We start from the raw sequence: 18,868 nt of genomic DNA on the forward strand, positions 1-18,868 counted from the left end.
TTAGGGTTCTAAAGGCCCATAGGGACTGGGTTTCACTGGCTTGGTTGAGCGTCTGCTGTGTGAAAGCACTTTTCCAGGTGCTGTGGGGAGACAAAGGTAAGGGTGGTGGGGCTTCTGAGTGTCTAGGAATCGGATCACCACCCAGATAGACGGCTGCTATGTGGGACAGAAAGTGCGTGCGATAAAGGCGACTGGGGTACCGTGGGAGTTAAGAGAGAGACAGTAGTAGTAGCGCGTCTAACTCGAAGGATCAAGAGAAGCTGAAGGAAGGAGGTTTCACATATGTAATGTACAAAATTAAAAATACAGAAAAATATGCTTAATATATACTAATAAAACAAACTCACCACATACAATTCAGGTTTGCCTTTTGACACACTCAGACCTTTAAAGTGGAGGGATGGATGATAGGCGGATGGCACACAGAGCTGAAGTCCTTCCTCCTTCTCCACTCCCCATTCCCCTCTCTCTCCCTGAGGGCGCTCTTTATGGATTTGGTGCTTTTTGGCGGGGAAGTGGCCCCTTAGCTAGTCTTTGGAAAACAGCTACGTTTCTAGATAGAGCTGAGGGGAGGGAGCGTTGCAGGGAGAGGGGATGGCACAGGCAAAGGCATAGAAGTGGGGAAGTGAAGGATGCATCTGGGGGAAGTGCCTGTGGTTTGGTTTTGTGTGAAGCTCATAACGAGTATAGGAAGGGGATGGTGGGTCACGAGACTAAGAAGATGGTTTGGGCCTTGAACCTGGAGAAACTGAATTCCAGCGAGAGACAGTCCTGCATTTGGGTTTCTGAGTTGCCGAGGAGTGTGATGTGGCTTAAGAGGGCCAGAGGCTGGAGGCAGAGACACTCAATTAGAGGCTGTTGCAGAGTTTACAGAGCGAGTGAGAAAGCCCGGATCCGGCCGTGAAAGAGGAATTGGGGTAGAGATCACGAGGGGCCCTGGGCAGGCGGTGTCAGATATCTGGAGGAGACTGTCAGATATCTGGAGGACACTGTCAGATGGCAGGAAGAGGGCTCCTTAGCGACTGAGTGGGAGTGTGAATGAGCGTGTGTATGTGCGAGCGCGCGCGCGTGTAGAGTGTGTTTGCGTGTGGACGCGCCTCTGCTAAGAGGCCAGAGCTGCCTCCTAGAGTCAGGAGATGTTTACAAACTCGAGGGAAGATCTGGGAGGACGCACCTCTGTGGACCACCAACACTACAGCGGCGGAAGAGCCTAGAAAGGTGAGGAGGAGCTGCCAAAACAGCAGGGGCTGGAGAAGCCGAGGGGCGGGGTCGGAAGGGGCAGTGCCCAGAACCAAGCCCTCTCTGGAGGTGACCCGACCCGCCTCCAGCGCCCCTGTCCTCTTCAGGGGCCTGATTCAAAGGTGGCTCCTCGTCGCTGCATCACCCAGTAGCCGACCAAACATTCCCCGGGCCAGCTAAGTGGCGCCGGATTAGAGAGCCGGAGGGTACCGATTTCGCCCCAGGCCACGCCCCTCCCGTCCGGGCCCGCGATTGGTCAGTGAGTCCCGTTGCTGTGGCAGCGCACGGAGGCTGCCTGTGGCTCCTCCTCGCGCCTTCCAGGTCTACCCCCTACTGCGGGGAGATAGGAGGGGCCGGTTGCGTCTCCATGGTGACTGCAGACGCCGCGGTGCGGGTTGCTGGTGCTTACTACAAAACACCACCGCCGAGGCTGGGATCAAGGCTGAGGAGAGGCCATGTCGGACCTGGGCTCCGAGGAGTTGGAGGAGGAGGGAGAAAATGATCTTGGGGTGAGAGCTCCGGATGAGGGGGGTGCGCTTTCCGGGGTATGCGGTGGTGGGTGGACCCCTGGAGGCCCAGGTCGCATAGTAGGGAGGAAGACCACCCCGGCCACAGCGGGCGCTGCGTTCTGGAAGTTGGTGGTGAAAGGTAAAACGTTATGACGTCTGCTCGCCACATGCCTTCTCTCTCTGGCCCCCTCCCTCTGGCCCCCCTCCCGGTGAAGGCAAAGATTTCCACGTCAAAGCCCAGGGCCCTCCTCCCTGCTGTTACCCTCCATCCAGGTGGTTTCCTTGGAAGCCTGGGTCCTCCCAAGGTGCCATTATGTTCTTGAACAAACATTTCTGCAGTGGAGCTCGGATCCTCAGGATCCGGGTGAATGACGGAAAGCTGCGTTCAGGCAGCCTTCAGGCCATGGGGAGGCGGTCTCAGCCTCGCAAAGGCTCCTGAAGATATTACCATACATGTCTATGATTGCATGTTATTTCTTCACTCTTGTGGGAACTGCCCCAGGTCGTTGGAATTGTTCCTTGGTTTAGGCAGCAGAGAGGAGGTAAGGGATGCACAACCAGCGAGCTGGGCTCTGTGTGAGCATGTGTGTCCTGTCCAGGGATGAACCCCACTCAGCCAGAGGGTGGCCATTTCCTAGAAGATGACAGGCTGGAGCCTCAGCCTCTGTGTGTGTGGTCAGGGTACAGGACTGAGATAGTTTCGAATGAATGGAAAAACCTAGCCCTGGCTGGTGTGGCTCAGTGGATTGGGTGCCAACCTGCGAACTATGAGGTTGCTGGTTCAATTCCCAGTCAGGGCACATGCCTGGGTTGTGGACCAGGTCCCCAGTAGGGGGCAAGCAAGAAACAGCTGATCCGTGTATCTCTTGCACATTGATGTTTCTCTCCCTCCCTTTCTCTCTCTGAGTAAATAAATAAATCTTAAAAATAAATAAATAAATAAGTCTTCCAAAAGAAAAAGAAAAATCTAGCACCTCTGCTGGGATAGATGCCATCTGTGGCTGCCCAGACCCTTTAATTAGCTGGGTATATCTATCTCCCACCTTCTACCTGCTTTGCTGCAGGGTGAGTACCTCCCCCCTGCACTGGAGCCACCAGCGCCACCTGGCCAGTCGGGAGAGCCAGAAGTGCCTGGAACTTACCCCCGCCCCCACAATAGACAGCAGCTAGTGCTAAAAACCAGGACAAGCTGCCGTGATCTGCACTCCAGATTCCCCTGCGCTATGAGGGCTGAGATTGGGACATCACTGGGTGTCACCTGTGCCTGGTGACCTCCTCTTTCCTACCTGTTTCCCCACCCCCTGACTGGTTTCTCTGGGGAGCACTTAAAAAAAAAGTCGCTTGCTCAGTGTCTGCCACAACGCCTGCCCAGTCAGCTTCCTAATTTCTCTCCCCAGATGGCCCCACTGGATTTGTAACTTTCCTGTGCCCGGGCGTCTTTACCTGCCTCAGCTGTAAGACTGGGCTGAGGATTGGGAGGACTCCATGGAATACTATTTATAAAACACCTAGCACGTGGTTGGCACTCCCAGCGAGACCGCGGTCACTGTGCTAATTTTATGGGTTGTTGTCGTTGTTGTTGCCAGGAGTACGAAGGGGAACGGAATGAGGCCGGCGAGCGGCACGGCCACGGGAGAGCCCGGCTGCCCAACGGGGACGTGTACGAGGGGGGCTACGAACACGGGAAGAGACACGGCCAGGTCGGACTCGGTGGTGGGAGCGGGTGGTTTTCTGTATCTAACACTCTACCAGTGGGTATTCGATGCAGGAGAGATATGAACCCTGTCATCAATGTGTTTCAGGGGACCTACAAATTTAAAAATGGCGCTCGATACGTTGGAGAATATTTTAAAAACAAAAAGCACGGTCAAGGCACTTTTATATACCCAGATGGATCAAAATACGAAGGTAAAATGGTCTCACGAAGCAGGTTTTTGTGTTGCCAAGGTCTTCTTGGGGAATTGTCTGTGAATGCAGAGATAAATGAGAAAGCTTAAAGTTCTCCAGATTAGTCAGTCATTCAACAAACACAAACTGTGTTCCTGGGTTCACAGGGTTGATGCAGAAACCGGAATGCCTTGTAACTGTGGGAAATGTGACTGTCCCTGTGACCGGCACATTCTCTCCTGTGAGCCTGTGTGCTGAGGGGCAAAGGCAAAAAGGCAAGGGAGGCCGCTGGGCGAGCACACACCTTGGGGAGGGGGTTGCACCTATGATGTCAGATGCCCTGTGGCATTTGTCTCTGGGATGTTGCTTTTACTGTTTCCATTTCTGGTCGACCCTCTTCGGAGGAGCACACTCTTCGTTTAGACCTGGTGGTGCCTTCCTTCCCTGAGGGCGTCTCGTCAGAGAGACGTTCTGCCTCATTAAACCGGTGTTCTGATCTCTGCCACCCTTCTTTACATGCCAGTGTTGTGTCTCAGGAAGATTCTCGTTCCCCTGTCTCCAAGAACTTCACTGCTGCCGCAGGCCCCGCCTGCTGTGCCTACAGCTGCAGTCTACTTCCAACAAGGGACGGAGGAAGCTTCGAACCTGGAAAGAGAGACAAGTGGGGAGTGGGTGCGAGCCATCAGAAACCGTGTGCAAAATTCTATGTTCTGGGCTGCTTTTCCGGGAAGAAGTTCTCTAGCTTCATCAGATTTCCCAAAAGACCTGTGACCCAAGCCCTAAACTGTGGCGGCAATAGGCGTGACCTTGCACAGGGGACGTCATCCCTCCCGGCCTCAGCTGTCCTATCTGCAGTGAATTAATACGTGTGGAATACTCGGAATCATCCCTGATGGAGGGGAGGCAGTCAGTACATGCCCACTGGGTGCCCACGTGCCTGTGGGATCTCTGAGGACCACTTCTGAATGAAGGTGAAATATCCTTGGGGCGCAAGCTCGAGCCGACTGTCTCCCTGCCAGGTGAAACCGGAACCCAGGAATTCTACAACAGGGTTCCTGCCAGAACCTGAGGCCAAGTTGCACAGTGTCATGCTCTCCCTGCCGGAGACGGAGCTTCTGTTCTGTTCCGCAGGTCTTAGCGGGCTTGCTTCAGAGGATACACCCACTGCTTTTTAAGTCAACCTTAAACAATGTAACTCAGGGTTTAATTTATTTCTTCCCAAATCCTTATGAACCTAACCTCACTGTCGTCATTTTTTATGTCAGTGTAGATGTTCATACAGTTTGAGCACCATATAAGTATATGTAAAAAAGATACTCAGAAAAAGGGGTTGAAGAACATCTTAATTTGGAGGTTAGCTAACATGTAAAACTTCCTTGGAAACAGTTGTACACTTTTGCTTATTTCATACGGTTTTGCAGCGTGCAGGGTGCGGCGACCCCTCAGTCCCTTCCCTGAGGTCAGAAGCTACAATACTACCTTCACCTCTGTCAGTGAACTGCTCTCCAGTCACAAAGTCTGAGTGAGCACATAGCTGACTTCTTCACTGTCTTTCGGCTGACCGCCACTGTCAGGGACAGAGGATGGGTTTCTGCAGGTTGGCGAGTGTGCAAAAACTGCGCCCGAGGCACAGGGCACGGTGCAGTCTCCCAGGTGCCGAGGCACAGCTGGTTAGGGAGCCCAGGAACAGGTAGAGGCTGTGGTGCTGTGACAGGAGGGATCTGGGGGGGCATTCTTAGGTAGGCGGTCAACTTGACCAGAGGCAGGGAAGTAGGGAGGCTTAGGGGCTGGGGGATGAAGTTGGAGGGGTGAGTGGGTGTCAGAGACCAAGGGCCAGCGAGGGCTGGGAGATTGGGAGAGGAGAGGAAGGGAGCCTCACTCTCCGTGCTGGTCCTGTGGCCTGCCAAATGCAGCTGATACATAGGACGATGTTTAATAACGAAATTGTGCAGAAATAAGATGGTAGGACTTGAAGATGGCTTTTCTGGAAGCTCTCAGATGGCAGGAGCTGGAGGAAGAAGTGGGCGCCTGCCTCTTGGGGTGCTTGTGGAGAGGAGAGCATGACACGTTGAAACCAAACACACCCTGATCTGCTTTTTAGCCCTGCTCTGTGACCTCGGGCCGTGTGCATGATCTCTCTGGTTTTTGGGCGTGGCTTCTGCAAAACCGTGTTTTGGTTTATTTCACATCTGCAATGAGGTGGCGAGTGCAAGACCCCAGCTGGTGGGTCTCCAGAAACGCCAGCTTCCTTCTCTTTCGTGTTTCCCTGACCCAGCAGCTGGGGTGGGTGGGGAGGTTCCAGCAGGGCAAACAAACCAACGACCAACTGTGCTTCAAATGGGGGAAGAGCGTCTTGTTCTCCTTTATCTTATGAGGGCCTTTACTTTTCAAAGAAAGGTCTTTAGTCTCCAGAGCACCAGATCTGGAGGGAGCCACGGGGAGGAGTGGGGGGAAGGTGGATGGAGAGATTTGTAACTGACAGGTGCTCAGGCAGAGAAAAATGCAGCCCAGGCCACCACCTACCCACCCACCAACCACAGGGGTTTCTCCTGGAAGGAACCATCATTGAAAAACACTTTATTCTTGATATGATCAAGAATGATGAAAGAGTATGGGATTAGGGGTAGAAAGACTAAAAACAAAAAGTTAAATTTCAATGTAAAGCAACAGCAATAAACGTATTAAAGGGCATTCACTGCAGAGGCAGGAGCCTGACTCGGAGCTGCCATGAGCAGCCCTGGCCGATGGGCGATCTTCCTCTCGGCTGCCTTCCTGGGTCTGCAGTTCACGGCCTGAGAGTCCCGGTGATAAGTGGCATCAGGGGACCGTGATCCGCTGGGCAGAGTCTCTGACAAGTTGTCAGGGAAACTGGGACTTTTGCAGAAGTTTGCTTACCCATCCTCTCTGGCTTGAAATTTAGTGCCTTTTGCAATGTATTTTTTTCTTCCCTTTTTGAAAATTTTCTGCAAAACACTTACATATTTTTCTTGCTGAACAACCCTGGAGGTCAGCTTCCGTGTTGGTTTTTAGGGCAGTTGTGGACTTTGGAGACCTCTGTGAAGGTTCTTTCAAATGTGAGCTGTGAGGTTTGAAGACACTGAGTTTTCGGCGAAGAAATACCTTCAGTACCTTCTGACTGATGACATTCATGAGCTAGTTTGCTGTTGTCCTAATGGCAGAGGTGTGGTGGGAATTTGAGGATCGTTTTACCGATTATAATATGTCCAAAGAAACGAGCAGGGCCGTGCACGTGGGTGGGCAGGAAAGGACACCCAGGGGAGGGAGGAGTCCGCCCAGAGGCCCGGTTGGCAGAGGCACAGTGTCCACTCGCACAAAGCTGCGTGCGGTGGGGCTGCCCGGGGCGGCTGGGCTGGAAAGGTGCGTCGGAGCCAGGTGGCGAGGTGGAGGATGGGGTGAAATGCTGGCACGTGGCTGAGGGTCAACCCTCGAGAGGACTGCTGGGTCACTGAACACACACATAAGGCAGAGGAGTGTGGGGTTGGGACCGCTGGCAACGGGGCGGACAAACACTGGTTCGAATCCTCACTGTGCTGCTGGCCGGCTGTGAGACCAGCTGTCGGCACACGCAAGTCTCTGTGACCCCATACATACACCTGCCCGGTGGGCTCAGCGAGCCCCTGACTCAGCCTCCCTCAGCCAGCTGCCTACTGCATGGCTTCCGGCCGGCGGGCAGGGAGGAGGGTGGAGGGGAGGTGGCGGAGGCTGGGCTCCCTGCTTCTCACCAGGACTTGCTTTTGTGTCCTCTCTTCCAGGGGAGTGGGTGGACGACCTCAGGCACGGCCACGGCATCTACTACTACGTCAACAACGACACCTACACCGGAGACTGGTTTGCTCACCAAAGGTGCGGGTGTCTCGAGTGCTGCGGGTTGGTTCACGCAATGCGACTGTCACGATGTCCCACTAAGAAACAGAATCATGACAAAAGCCCATGAACCAGCTCTGCCAGGCCGTTCAAACCCTTCGCGGCTTTAAGGCGAGGCTGCTGGACGATGCACACTCGTGGGGGAGAGCACGTGGGTCCTTCACCTTAGAACCCTGGGGGCGTGAGAGACAAAGAGGCTTCTGGGGGCTGAGCCTCAGCTCCCAGGAGTGCTGCCCCTTCCAAACGAGACGCAGCTGACCGGAAGGAAGGTGCCTGCTGTGCAGCAGGCGCTGCCCACCCTGTGCGTGGGCGCGGTGAGCAGGAGGAGTGCTTCGGTGGGGCAGATACAGGAGACAGATAGCTCGTGCGCCTGTGTCCACCCAGGCCGTCCTAAGTACCTGTCTCATGCTCTGGAAAGCTGGTCAGTGCTGCAGAACAGAAGGCTCTGTGTGTGCTCCCTGTCTCAACCAGGCATGGGCAGGGCACCTACATCTACGCGGAGACTGGCAGCAAGTATGTGGGAACCTGGGTGAACGGACAGCAGGAGGGCGCGGCCGAGCTCATTCACCTGAACCACAGGTACCAGGGCAAGTTCTTGAACAAAAACGTAAGTCGGCAGGAAGCGATGTTTGCCAGTGAAACACGCAGCGCCCTCCTCCCCAGCCTGTGTGACCGTGTGAACGGAAGATACTGATAACTCAGGGAAACCCTCCCATCCCTCCGAGTGTGGGAAATGGGGCAGCTGTGCCTCCCTCCAAGCTTCCCGATACCCACAGCGGGCAGGGTGGGGTGCGGGGAGGCTTGGCCAGTGAGTCAGATGTGAGATCCGTGTTTGTCGGGGACAGCTAAAGGTTTTCTGCCGTTGAGCATTTGGGGGTTTTGCCTTTGTGTCCCTTGGGGTACATGAGGCTGGAGCTGGGGAGAAAGACCTCGAGCCCTTCCTCACCTGGTGGCTGTGGGACTGGAGAACAGCCCGGAGCGCCAGACCTTGGGTCTGAGGCCTCCAGGTCGGGGCGTCCGCATGTCGGTCATCTGTGGGGAGGGCTTTGTGACTGCTCTTGGCGTTATGTCTGAGCCCTGGTGGGGCGCAGGGAGAGCCCCGCAAACCAGAAGCCACCACCCTGGCATTCGTGGCCTCTCCAATCTGGGCCCAGGCAGGCACTGTCCCCGAGGAGAGAGTCTCTGGAACGCATTGTGGGGGTCAGAGACTGACTGACGCCGGGAACACTTGAGTGAGGGAAGTAGCCTCAGGCTCTCTGAAAACTCGGTTTGCATTTACGTACCGTTCATGCCCTGTCACAGACGCTCCCCTTGGTCTCGGTACCACAGCGCCTTCCCCTCAAACCTGCACGGTGCACGTGGGATTCCCAGCAGGCCTCTCGCGGGGTGTTTGCTAGGACAGAGACGTACAGATCACGAAGCAGCCAGTCTAGAGACAGACCCGAGTGTGCATAATGATTTAGCGCTTGGTAATGATGCCATTTCCAATTAACAAAGAAATGACGGGAGAAGTCAAGAAATGGTGCTGGGAAACTTGGTAACCGTTTGGGAGAAAATTCAAATCAGAGTTTGTCCTTCAGCTCATAGATAAAGGTACTTTCTAGGCCAAATAAAGATTTAAATGTAAATGAGAAAAATCACAGCAAAAAAAAAAAGAGGTGAATATTTATTAACTTTAAAATGAGGACAGAAATGTCCTAAACAAAAATATAAAGGAAAAGCCAGGAGATTTTGTCCGATAAAAACAATCTAGATTAGAAAACACCATAAAAAAACTTAAGAGTTATATGATGAATAGCGTTAGGATAGTTGCAACATTTAATATATAAAGGACATTAATCAATGTGATTTAAATGGTCAAAATGTTGGGGGAAAAATGCAACCTGACAAATAACTTAGAAGAGATGAGTTAAAATGATTTTTTTTTTTTACATATTACAAAGATGTAAAGGTAGAACGAGGTGTTGTAGTCCAGGAGGAAACACGGCTTGGAAGACACGGCGGCTCTGAGCGCTGTCGTAGGACTGGAAACTAGTGAGGCCTCATTCTCGCGTGTGTGTGCGCTGGGCACACGGTTGCCCAGAGACGGCACTGCTGAAGGTTCACCCCGGGCAACTGCCACCGGTGCAGTTTTACCCAGAGCCTCCACTCAGAATGTGTCTCCGGCAGCGGCCCTTGTCCAAGGAGGGTGCGGGCACAGCCATCAGCCCCAGTAAATGAGTAAAGCAGACGATAATTCCCCCGAGGAATAAGAGACCAGGTGGACAGCCGGTGCTGGGGAGGAACACTTGTAAACACGGGAAGGCATTCACACAGAGTTTCAAGTAAAAATGGAGTAGGAGTCAGTGTGCACGTATGTGAGTGTGATCAGGTTTTTAATAAAAAAACTTTCCATTCCAGAAGCAAGGTTACAGAAACTACATGAAAATATTACCAATAGTTCCATCTCTATCTGGTTTGCCTGTGGCTGTTCCCCTAGTGAAATTCTGTAATAAATACATTACCTTTACAAATGAGATAAAATTAAGTTTTTTTATTAAAATTTATTTATTTTTAGACAGAGGGGAGGGAGAGAAAGAGAGGAAGAGAAACATCAATGTGGGGTTGCCTTTCATGCACCTCCCACTGGGGACCTGGCCCGCAACCCGGGCGTGTGCCCTGACTGGGAATCGAACCAGCAACCCTTTGGTTTTTAGGCCAGCACTCAATCCACTGAGCCACACCAGCCAGGGCTGAAGCTAACTTTTAAAAGACAAACAAAGCAGGCCCCATACTTTGCATTTCCGTTAGTCCTTTCACAAAAGCCCTGTCTGGTCCGCAGTGCAGGTCCCCAGATCCCTCCGGTGATGGGGGCGGGTTGTATGGTGGGCGTTTCTAAAGCTCTCGGACTTCCTGTTGGGCGCGGGCTCTCAAGAGTGAAAAGTGCCCCTGGCCTCTCTCCGCCCGCAGCCCGTCGGCCCTGGGAAGTACGTGTTTGACATCGGATGCGAGCAGCACGGGGAGTATCAGCTCACAGACGTGGTGAGTGGCAGAGGGCATCTCGTTTCCCGCACCGGCGGGCAGGCGAGCCGCTCAGAGAGGCTGAGCCCATCCACGGCCAAGGACAGGGGCCACGACAGCTGTAGGGGACGCCCGCGTCTCCTCGCTCCTCCTTCGCTTGCACGTGTTGGGCCGGAACTAAACGGTGTCACTCCGCAGTTATTACTGAGGCCTCGGCCGGGTCTTCCTGTGTGGGAGCCAGCCCGTTCCAGCCCCGCTGGAGGGCTCGGGACAGTTAGGTCCCCGAGACGGCGGCTGAACTCTGTCACCACGATGTCACCAAATTCGCGCAGTAATAACTCAGTGTTTGGGGGGTGTCCAGATGACTCGCACCAAGTAAAATTTTTCTTTCTTTCCAGTTCTTAACATTGACATTAACGCTGAACTGATACTCCATGTTCGCATTAGCACTAGCCCGCTGATTTGTCATTGTTAGGGGTGGGGGTGATGCGGGGGCGTGTTGGGGGGTGTCTGTGTCTGTGCTCCCGCTGCTGTTGACGGGCCAAGGCCTGCAGGTAATAGGCCTTTCAGTAAAACACCGCGCACATCCCCCCCGGCACCCCCGCCCCGGGCACAGCTAGGGTGCCCTGCCACCCTAACAGGCCCTCTGGCCCCTCATCCCCCGGCTGCTTCTCCTGTCGTGTTCCACGTCCTTTGTGTCCCTCCACCACAGCCACTTTGTTCCCGACGTCAGCCTGTGGTTCCTGCAGGTCTGCGAGTAGGTGTCCACCTCCTTTGCCGTGACCAGCACCCCAACAACCTGTCCCCTTGGCCTTTTCCCCTTGCTTTGCTTCATTGCCCTTTTGCTCCGGCGGACATGAGTCCTGGCCAGGGTCGCTTTTTTTTTCAGTTAACTATAAAATACAAAATAGCCACAATGCTTGGTTTTGTTGCTAAAAATGAGGCTCCCCCACCCCCCTCCCCGAGCATGGTGTCTTCTTGGTTCCCAGGCGCCTAGTCTGAGGGTGAGGAGGGTTCCCAGGAGTCATCGGGGACACGTCCCCTGCCCGTGTGGTTCCACCGCTCAGCGCACTTGTCTGTGTGTGGGTGACCCGTACGCTAGTCAGGAACTGAACACACTCAGGCTTCGTGGCTGGACCATGCGGGGTGGGAGGCCTCCCATCGGGCCCCTGCCGGGACCTGCCTGCTGAATGTACTTACCGCCCCTGGGAACGCATCCGGCCTTTGTAAGTCTCCCTGGCGAGGGAGCAGCTCCTTGGACCCGTGAGGTGATAAAAGCAAAACACATCTCATCAGCTGTTTTTCAGTTTAGGCTCTCCAGTCAACATTTAAACTCCAAAGCACTGAGTTTGAGTTTCGGGAAGCTGAGAAGAAAGCAGGAAGAACATCAGTGACATCTAAGGAGGGGAATGCTGACGCGAGCCCGCCCCCGCCCCCCTGCAGAAATCACCCATGAGCCGATGCAGGCGACCCAAGGCCCTTTGTCCACAGCCACCCTGCATTCTGGGGGAGGCCCCGACTGTGGTGAAACAGAAAAGCCTGGATTTTCACTTTTGACCCCAAAAGGGGAGTGCATTCCCTTAGAGACGGGGCGGCGAACTGTAGCCCACGGACCAAACCTGGTGGCCGCGCGTTTTGATTTTTTCCCAATTGTGGTAAACTGCACACAACATGGTATTTGTCATTTTAACCACTTTGAGTGTACACCCCGGTGGCAGTAAGTCCACTCACACTGTTGTGCGACCTCCATCCCGTCACCTCGTCACCCCGCTGACGCTCTGTCGCCCTGACCAGCACCTCCCTGTCCCCTCCCCTGCCCCTGCTGACTTCTGATTCACTTTCCGCCTGTGGCTTGCCTGTTCTAGACATCTCATGTGAGTGGAATCACACCGCTCACATTCGTCTGTGTGTGTCTGCCTGACTTCGCTCAGTACAGCGTTTTCGAGGCCTGTCCCTGTTGCAGCAGGTGTCAGAATTCCCTTCTTTTCGTGGCTGGATCATGTTCCATGGACAGACGCTCGGGTGTTTCTGCCTCTCGGCCGGTGTGGGCAGTGCTGCGACAGCCATTGGTGTATAGATACCCGTCTGAGCCCCTCTGTCCTCCCCTTTCGGGTTCACGCCTGTGAGTGGCATTGCCGGGTTGTAGGATAGCTCCATGGTTCGTTTTTGAGGAACTTCCCAGAGTTCCCCACGGCGGTGGCACCACGGCACGTGCTCACCAGCAGTGTCCGAGGTTCCGCTGCCCGTTTCCGTAAGTAAGGTTTCATCGGAGCCCGGCCTCACCGGTTCACTTACGTGCCATCTGTGGCTCTTCCAAACTGCCGCGGCAGGGTGAGTGGTGGCCGCAGGCACCAGGCGGCTGGCAAGGCCCCAGAGAGTGGACGGAGAAGCTCACCGATGCTGGTCCGAGAACAGTGTTTTTCAAAGCGCACGTTGCACCCTGTTCACGCGTCCTGGTGTCAGTGTAGTGGATTGTGGGTGACGTTCAAGGAACTGAAATGGTATTTAAAGCAGAAAATCTCAAGCAGATGTTGGTAATAAGCCTATGGGTTTTGCTCTAGGTCTGTATTTCGTGGCACGGGGTTGTGACCTGCCGTGGACTTCCTCCCGTGGGCCGAGTGATGGAAAGTAGCTGCCCTGGAATTTTATTTTCTTCCTGTAACCCTTGAGACTGGAGCTTTAGTGTTTCCTTGTCGACATCATTACAAGGCCGTCTTAGCATGCCATTAGTTCTTCGCTTACCGTGAGGTTAGCTACATCACGGTAGTTACCGTGAGGTTACCGTGAGGTTAGCTACCGTGAGGTTAGCTACCATGAGGTTATCCTGCAGACAGAGCCCCAGAGCGGGGAAACGTGGCCGAGCCACGGAAAAGCGCATGTTGTCTCGGTTGCCCTAACAGTTCCGGAGCTGGGGCGTGCAAGCCCGCAGGCGTCCTGGGCATTGCAGGGAGAGCGCCGGCCCGCTGTGCTGCCGTTTCTCATCCTGGCTCCATCCAGAGCTGCGCTCCGCCCTCTGTGGTACCAGGCAGCTGGCAGCTGACCCAGCCACTGAACTACGCTGCACAAATGCTCCAGTGTAAGGACAAACCCGTCCTGTCGCCCGTCCCTTTAAGGATGCCACACCGGGTTTACACAGTTGGCAAACTCACATTTTCAAACTTAACCTAGGAAAGAGGGGAAGAGGAAGAGGAGGAGGAAGCAGTAGTAACTGTCATTCCGAAATGGAAAGCTACCAAAATCACCGAGCTGGCCTTGTGGACACCGACCCTCGCCGAGGAGCAGCCGTCGGTGGACGTCCCTGGCCAGGAGGAGGTTCCAGGAATGGAGGGTACAGGCCTGCAGCGGTGGGAGGTGGGGGGAGGGCGCTGAGAACAGCCTCTGTGCAGACCCGCTGCGGGCCAGTCTCCAGGGAAGAGGACACATGCGGGCGGGCATCAGGGGCAGCCTTTGGGGCCTGAGGCTTCTGGGGCCGGAAGGGCAGTGATCAGCAGGAGTGACTGGACAGGGTCAAGCCGTGGCTCAGGCCCTCAACAACCTTGGTTGATTCTGTGGGAACCCCTGGGCTGAAATGTCCCTTGGACCATTTATGCCCTCACCTTGGTCAGGGATTGGCTGTGGGTGTGACCTCAGGAAAGCCAGCTGACTGCAGCTGGGTGACGGGTCCTTTCCTGGAGAAGGGTCTGGGCCGTACTGTCCCATGTCCCTCAAAATGGTTTTCCTGAGAAGTGGTGAGACTGCCTGGGGTGTTGAAGAATTGCCAGGGATTGACAGCTGAGCCAAGTGGGCCTGAGTGAACTAGTACTGGCGTACTGGCTCACACAGGTGGAGAGGTCAGGTGGTCCAGCTTCAGGCATGGCTGGATCAGGCCTCCACTCTCTGTTCTCACAGGCTTTGGCTCTGCCCTCTTCCCATGGAGATTAATTCTCATTGACTTTATCAAATTGTCACCAGTCAGCTCAAGAAACATGGGGAACAGAGAGATTCTCTTTTTCAAGATGGTCATCAAAACCTTTGGGATTAGGGTCATCATCCCTGAATCTGTCACTGTGGTTGGGGACAGGTTGCTCTGTTGGCCAGGCCTGGGCTGGAGCTGGGTGACTCACCCTGGGGAGGGGTGGTCCCCTGAGGGAGGAGCGGGGTGCTGCTCTCAGCAGGAGGGAGGGTGGGTACCACACAGGCGAGGAAGTAGCCACCCCCACCCAGGCTGGTGCTCCCCTGGACACGATTTTCCTTCGTTTCGTCGCAGGTGGGGAGGAGCCTGTGGAGGAGGCCCAGCCTCTGACGGATGGTTCCGATGGGGAGAATGAATTCCTGAGGGCCGGCGAGGAAGAGCCCGACACCTTCCGGGAGGAGGGCAGCGACTACGGCCGGGAGGACTTCCGCTATGACAACGTGGAGCAGGGTGAGCCCGGGCTCTGGGGGAGCAGGAGGCCCGGGGGGGGAGGGAGGTGGCATGCACGCCGGGACAGGCTGCGAGGCTGGGAGCAGGTCTCTGGGGCTCCCCTGTGAACTCCCGTCAGACCCGCGGGAAGGCTGCTGCCTCATCGGTTCCCCCGAGAACCTCCCACGGCGGCAGGGGCAGCGGGGGCCAGCCTGCTCCCTCTCTGCTCTTCGCTGACCTCCATTTCTACCAGGGGAGCAGGCCCCAGCCCGCGGCGTCCCCTGAGAAATGCACGGCACGGCCGTGTGTTACTGCACGTTTTCCAGGGTTGAGTCGCAGGAGCATGCGCAGGGGCTGGCAGTGCTGGGAACCAGCCCTTTTTAAGTGGGTTTGAATGAGCCACTAATCTAGAAGCTTCTGCCACGTTAGGTCCTGGGAGAAGGGTGTGACCTCCAGTCTCCTTGGGGCTTCTGGTTCCTAGCATCTTTACAAATCTCTCCCCGGGAGCTGAGGGCACAGCTGGCCGGCCAGCTCAGAGAGGGTTCTCTGCTTTCGGAACAACTCCCTGCATCTGGTGTAAAGGGGCTGTCTTGGCGGACAGGCCCCCGGTCGCCCGGGAGCAGCCCAGCCTCTGCGGTCCCTGGGCCCGGGGCCCCAGGCAGCCAAGTTGGTCTTTGCTGTAAATGCAGAGCAAATACATTCCCTTTCTTTTGAAAATAGCATGTGAAATGATTTAATCACACAAAGCTGTTTTCTATCTAAAGGCGTTAGACACGCATAGCTTTGGACTTGGGTCAGCCATGTGCCGCCCAGTATGGTGGCCATGCACTGAAGAGCTGGCACCGCTGCCGCGCGGCCTCATGGCTGAGAGCCGGGCCCGGAAACCTGGCTCTGCCGGCCGGCGGCCCGTGACCGCGTGTCTCCCACATGCGAGGTGCAGAGGGGGGCCACCCCTCGGAGGCACAGTGCCCGGTGGCTTGTGTCCGTACGGAGTCTCGCCAGCACGGAGATGCTCGCAGGAGGCGGCTCTGGGCAGGGGGCAGACACGGTGCTCGCTCAGCCCCTGGGGCACGGGCAGACAACCGGCAGGATGTCAGCAACGGGGCTGCCTCGTGACATCAGTGTGCCTGCTGTGCGGCCTCTGTCTGACTGCCGGGGACAGGACAGGTGCACGACTCACCTGGAGCAGCATTAGGGAGTATTTCTGAGACAGGGGCGCCTCCAGCCGAGTTGAGGCTGCTGGAGGTGGCAGGAGCATGGCAACCAAGAAGGAAATGCTGCCCAGACAGGCCGCAGAGTCGGGGTGGGGAGCAGGGCAGGGTCCCTTTCCGATGGCCTGTCCTCGAGAGCTGGAGGCGGTGTTTGGACTTGGTCCTGAGCACCGTGGGGAGGGGGCCTCTAGTCAGGGAGCTCCTCTGGGGCTGGCGGGGGCGGGTGCCCTGGGGCCAGGCAGGAGGCAGGGGCAGGGGCTCCACCCGGAAGCCATGGTGGGGGAGCAAGGGGGGGGACAGGGTGAGCGATACTCAGGATGAGGAATCTGAGAACCGGAGGCGGGGTGGGGGGAGATCAGGTCGAGGCCACGCCATGGGGACTAGCCAGTGTCTGAGGCTTCAGCTGCCTGACACAGCCTGGACAGAGGGAGCGGCACCTGGAGAAGGAGCACGGCCTCTGGGGGCATTGGGCCGTGTCTGGAGACTCGGAGGGCCGGGCAGTGCAGCGGGCAGGGCTGCCGGCCTCCCCACCGGGTAGAGCTGGGAGTGCTGCTGCTATGTGTCCTGCGGTCACGGGACAGTCCCCACGCAGAGAATTATCCAGTCCAGCAAGTAGAGAGTTTTAAAACAGAAAAAAGTTGGCATGGAATATACTCACGTTTCCCTTTCTCTCCCAGGAAATGCGAGTTTCGAAGAGGATGACTCCAGACAGTCCGATCCCCCCGACTAAGACGGGGCGCCGAGGGCGGGGGCTGCGCCCTGCGAATGCCCGTCCCTCCGGAGTTAACGCCGACCGGTCACTACTCTTTCTTACGTAGTTTGTGAAGACGGTTTACGATGGCAAATAAATGTTCTCGTTGTCCTCTGTAGACGACACCACCTGTGCTTCAAGTCCTTCGCGCGGGAGTGGCCAGGTCATCTTGCCCTGGTTTTCAGGGGTGTCTTCTAGGATAGAGAGCGGGGTGCCACTGTGCGTCACAGAAGACGCGGCGGGGCTTCTGGCCGAGCTGGTGCGGTCACTGTGCACTGCCTTTCCTCTCTCGGGCTGCCCTCAAGGGAGCTAGGGAGACACCCGGGCAGTCAGAATTCCTGTGTGATTCTCGTAAACCACAGCACCGTAAACACGCTTCGGCCCCGTGCAAGGCCCAGAAGCTGCCATTGGAGGGCGCGCTCCCGCCCTTCCCCTGGCTTCAGCATGTCAGTGTGATTTCGGGGCTCTCTGATGGGGGTCCCTGCCAATGGCTGGGGGGCAAGGCTGCCCACAGGGGTGGCCCCGGCCTGTGTGTACACCCTTCAGGTCTCCTGGTGGGCTGGAGGCTAACACCCAGGGCCCTCACAGTTCTGGAGTATCAGCCAGCCCCTCCTGGCCCCCCCTTTCTCTCCCCAGCACCAGTTCAGGCCCCTGCCGCTCATCTCCCAGCTCTGCGTCCCCCTTTCTTCTCTGTCGCCAGGGTCACTCAGGGGGCCAGTGTCTTCAGTTCCCCCTAAGTGTCCTTCCTAGTTGGTCTGCCCAATCCCAGACCATGTCCTACACTTGGTTTTTATGTCCCTAAACTCGGGGCCTCCTTAAGAAGAACACACTGTGAACACAGCATCCCGCCTCTTGAAGAAAAAGCACACGGCGCTATGAATATAAAGTTACATGGAAAGAAGCATTTATTTAGACTGGAGACAGAAATTTCTAAAATGTTACAAACTAAAAACTTGACAAATTTACAAACAGCACAGCATCTAGAAAACTATCAGATTATTACTATTAGTTCACTCCCTAACACGACTCTCTCTCTGTTCCACCTTTTTCCGTTTTTCTGCCCATGCATGTTTTGGTTGCCTGCCCTTCTGATGACAATTTTGTAGCTTTTCTACAGGGAGGTTAGCACGACAGGGACAGCGGCTCCTTTCCTGTGGTTTGTGCCCTACTGAGGGGTCAGGGCACGAAACAGCCTCACACCCCGACCTGTCGACCTGTCGACCTGTCACTCTCACGTGGCTGTGCAGGGGCGGCCCCTCCTCCCGGCGTGCAGTTAACCCCCACTGCTCAGGACTGCAGTTGCAGCCTCCCATTCCCACCTCGGCTGTACTGTTTGCACGGGGAGGGGCACGGGAGGGGTCAGTGAGAAACCGCCCCACCCCGGGGTGCGGGTGAGGACCCCGCACTTCCACCCTCGCATCTTCTCTGCCTCCCCAGGCTCTGTGCCGGGTCTGTGGGACGGGTTTGGACTGAGATTTGACCTTTGACCCCACACCTCTACAGCACAACCCTACCTTAACAAAACAGGTGTCAGGAGCATTTCTGGAAGCTGTTCCAGAGCAGCCAGCAGTTAGGGACCTGGCCGTGGAAGTCACTGCAGAACAGCTAGCCATGCACATATATTCCCCCCACCCAGACCCGAAGCCTGTCTCTAATTCAGCCCACTCGGCACTCCCTCAGAGGCACTCTACATGTGCTCGCTCTCCTGCCACCTGCCACGGGGGACGTGGGGCTGCATGGGAGATTGTGGCGATCCCCTCTGCAAACTACACAGACCCCATAACCGTGCGACCACACCGTCAGGGTCTGGGGGGGGCCTCCGGCTGGGGAGCACCAGCGAACCCGATATACTTCACGCCCTGTGCCTCGTGCTGTCCCCAGCACCACTGGTTCGGAAGAGCCCAAGTCGTTGCCTGGCAGGACGTCTCTCCTCCTGGGAGCGTCCCTTCGCTCGCTCTTCTGTCCCGTGTGTCCCTATATTCCGGAAGCCACAGCCAAAGGCTTG

General features: G+C 55.9%; 1 protein-coding gene across 1 annotated transcript; it reads left to right on the forward strand.

The window, feature by feature from the left end:
- The first annotated feature begins 1,694 nt into the window (after nucleotides 1-1,694).
- Nucleotides 1,695-16,936, forward strand: RSPH1 (radial spoke head component 1). The gene is made up of 9 exons (XM_045852674.1): nucleotides 1,695-1,748; nucleotides 3,335-3,448; nucleotides 3,551-3,656; nucleotides 7,409-7,499; nucleotides 7,992-8,127; nucleotides 10,470-10,541; nucleotides 13,689-13,848; nucleotides 14,767-14,922; nucleotides 16,790-16,936. Exons 1-9 carry the CDS (start codon nucleotides 1,695-1,697, stop codon nucleotides 16,840-16,842), a joined length of 942 nt encoding a protein of 313 aa, XP_045708630.1. The 3' UTR covers nucleotides 16,843-16,936.
- The last annotated feature ends 1,932 nt before the right edge of the window (nucleotides 16,937-18,868 follow it).

This window comes from Phyllostomus hastatus, unplaced genomic scaffold (assembly GCF_019186645.2).
Source record: "Phyllostomus hastatus isolate PE091 unplaced genomic scaffold, TTU_PhHast_1.1 phas_contig_948, whole genome shotgun sequence".
In the NCBI taxonomy this organism is placed as follows: domain Eukaryota; kingdom Metazoa; phylum Chordata; class Mammalia; order Chiroptera; family Phyllostomidae; genus Phyllostomus; species Phyllostomus hastatus.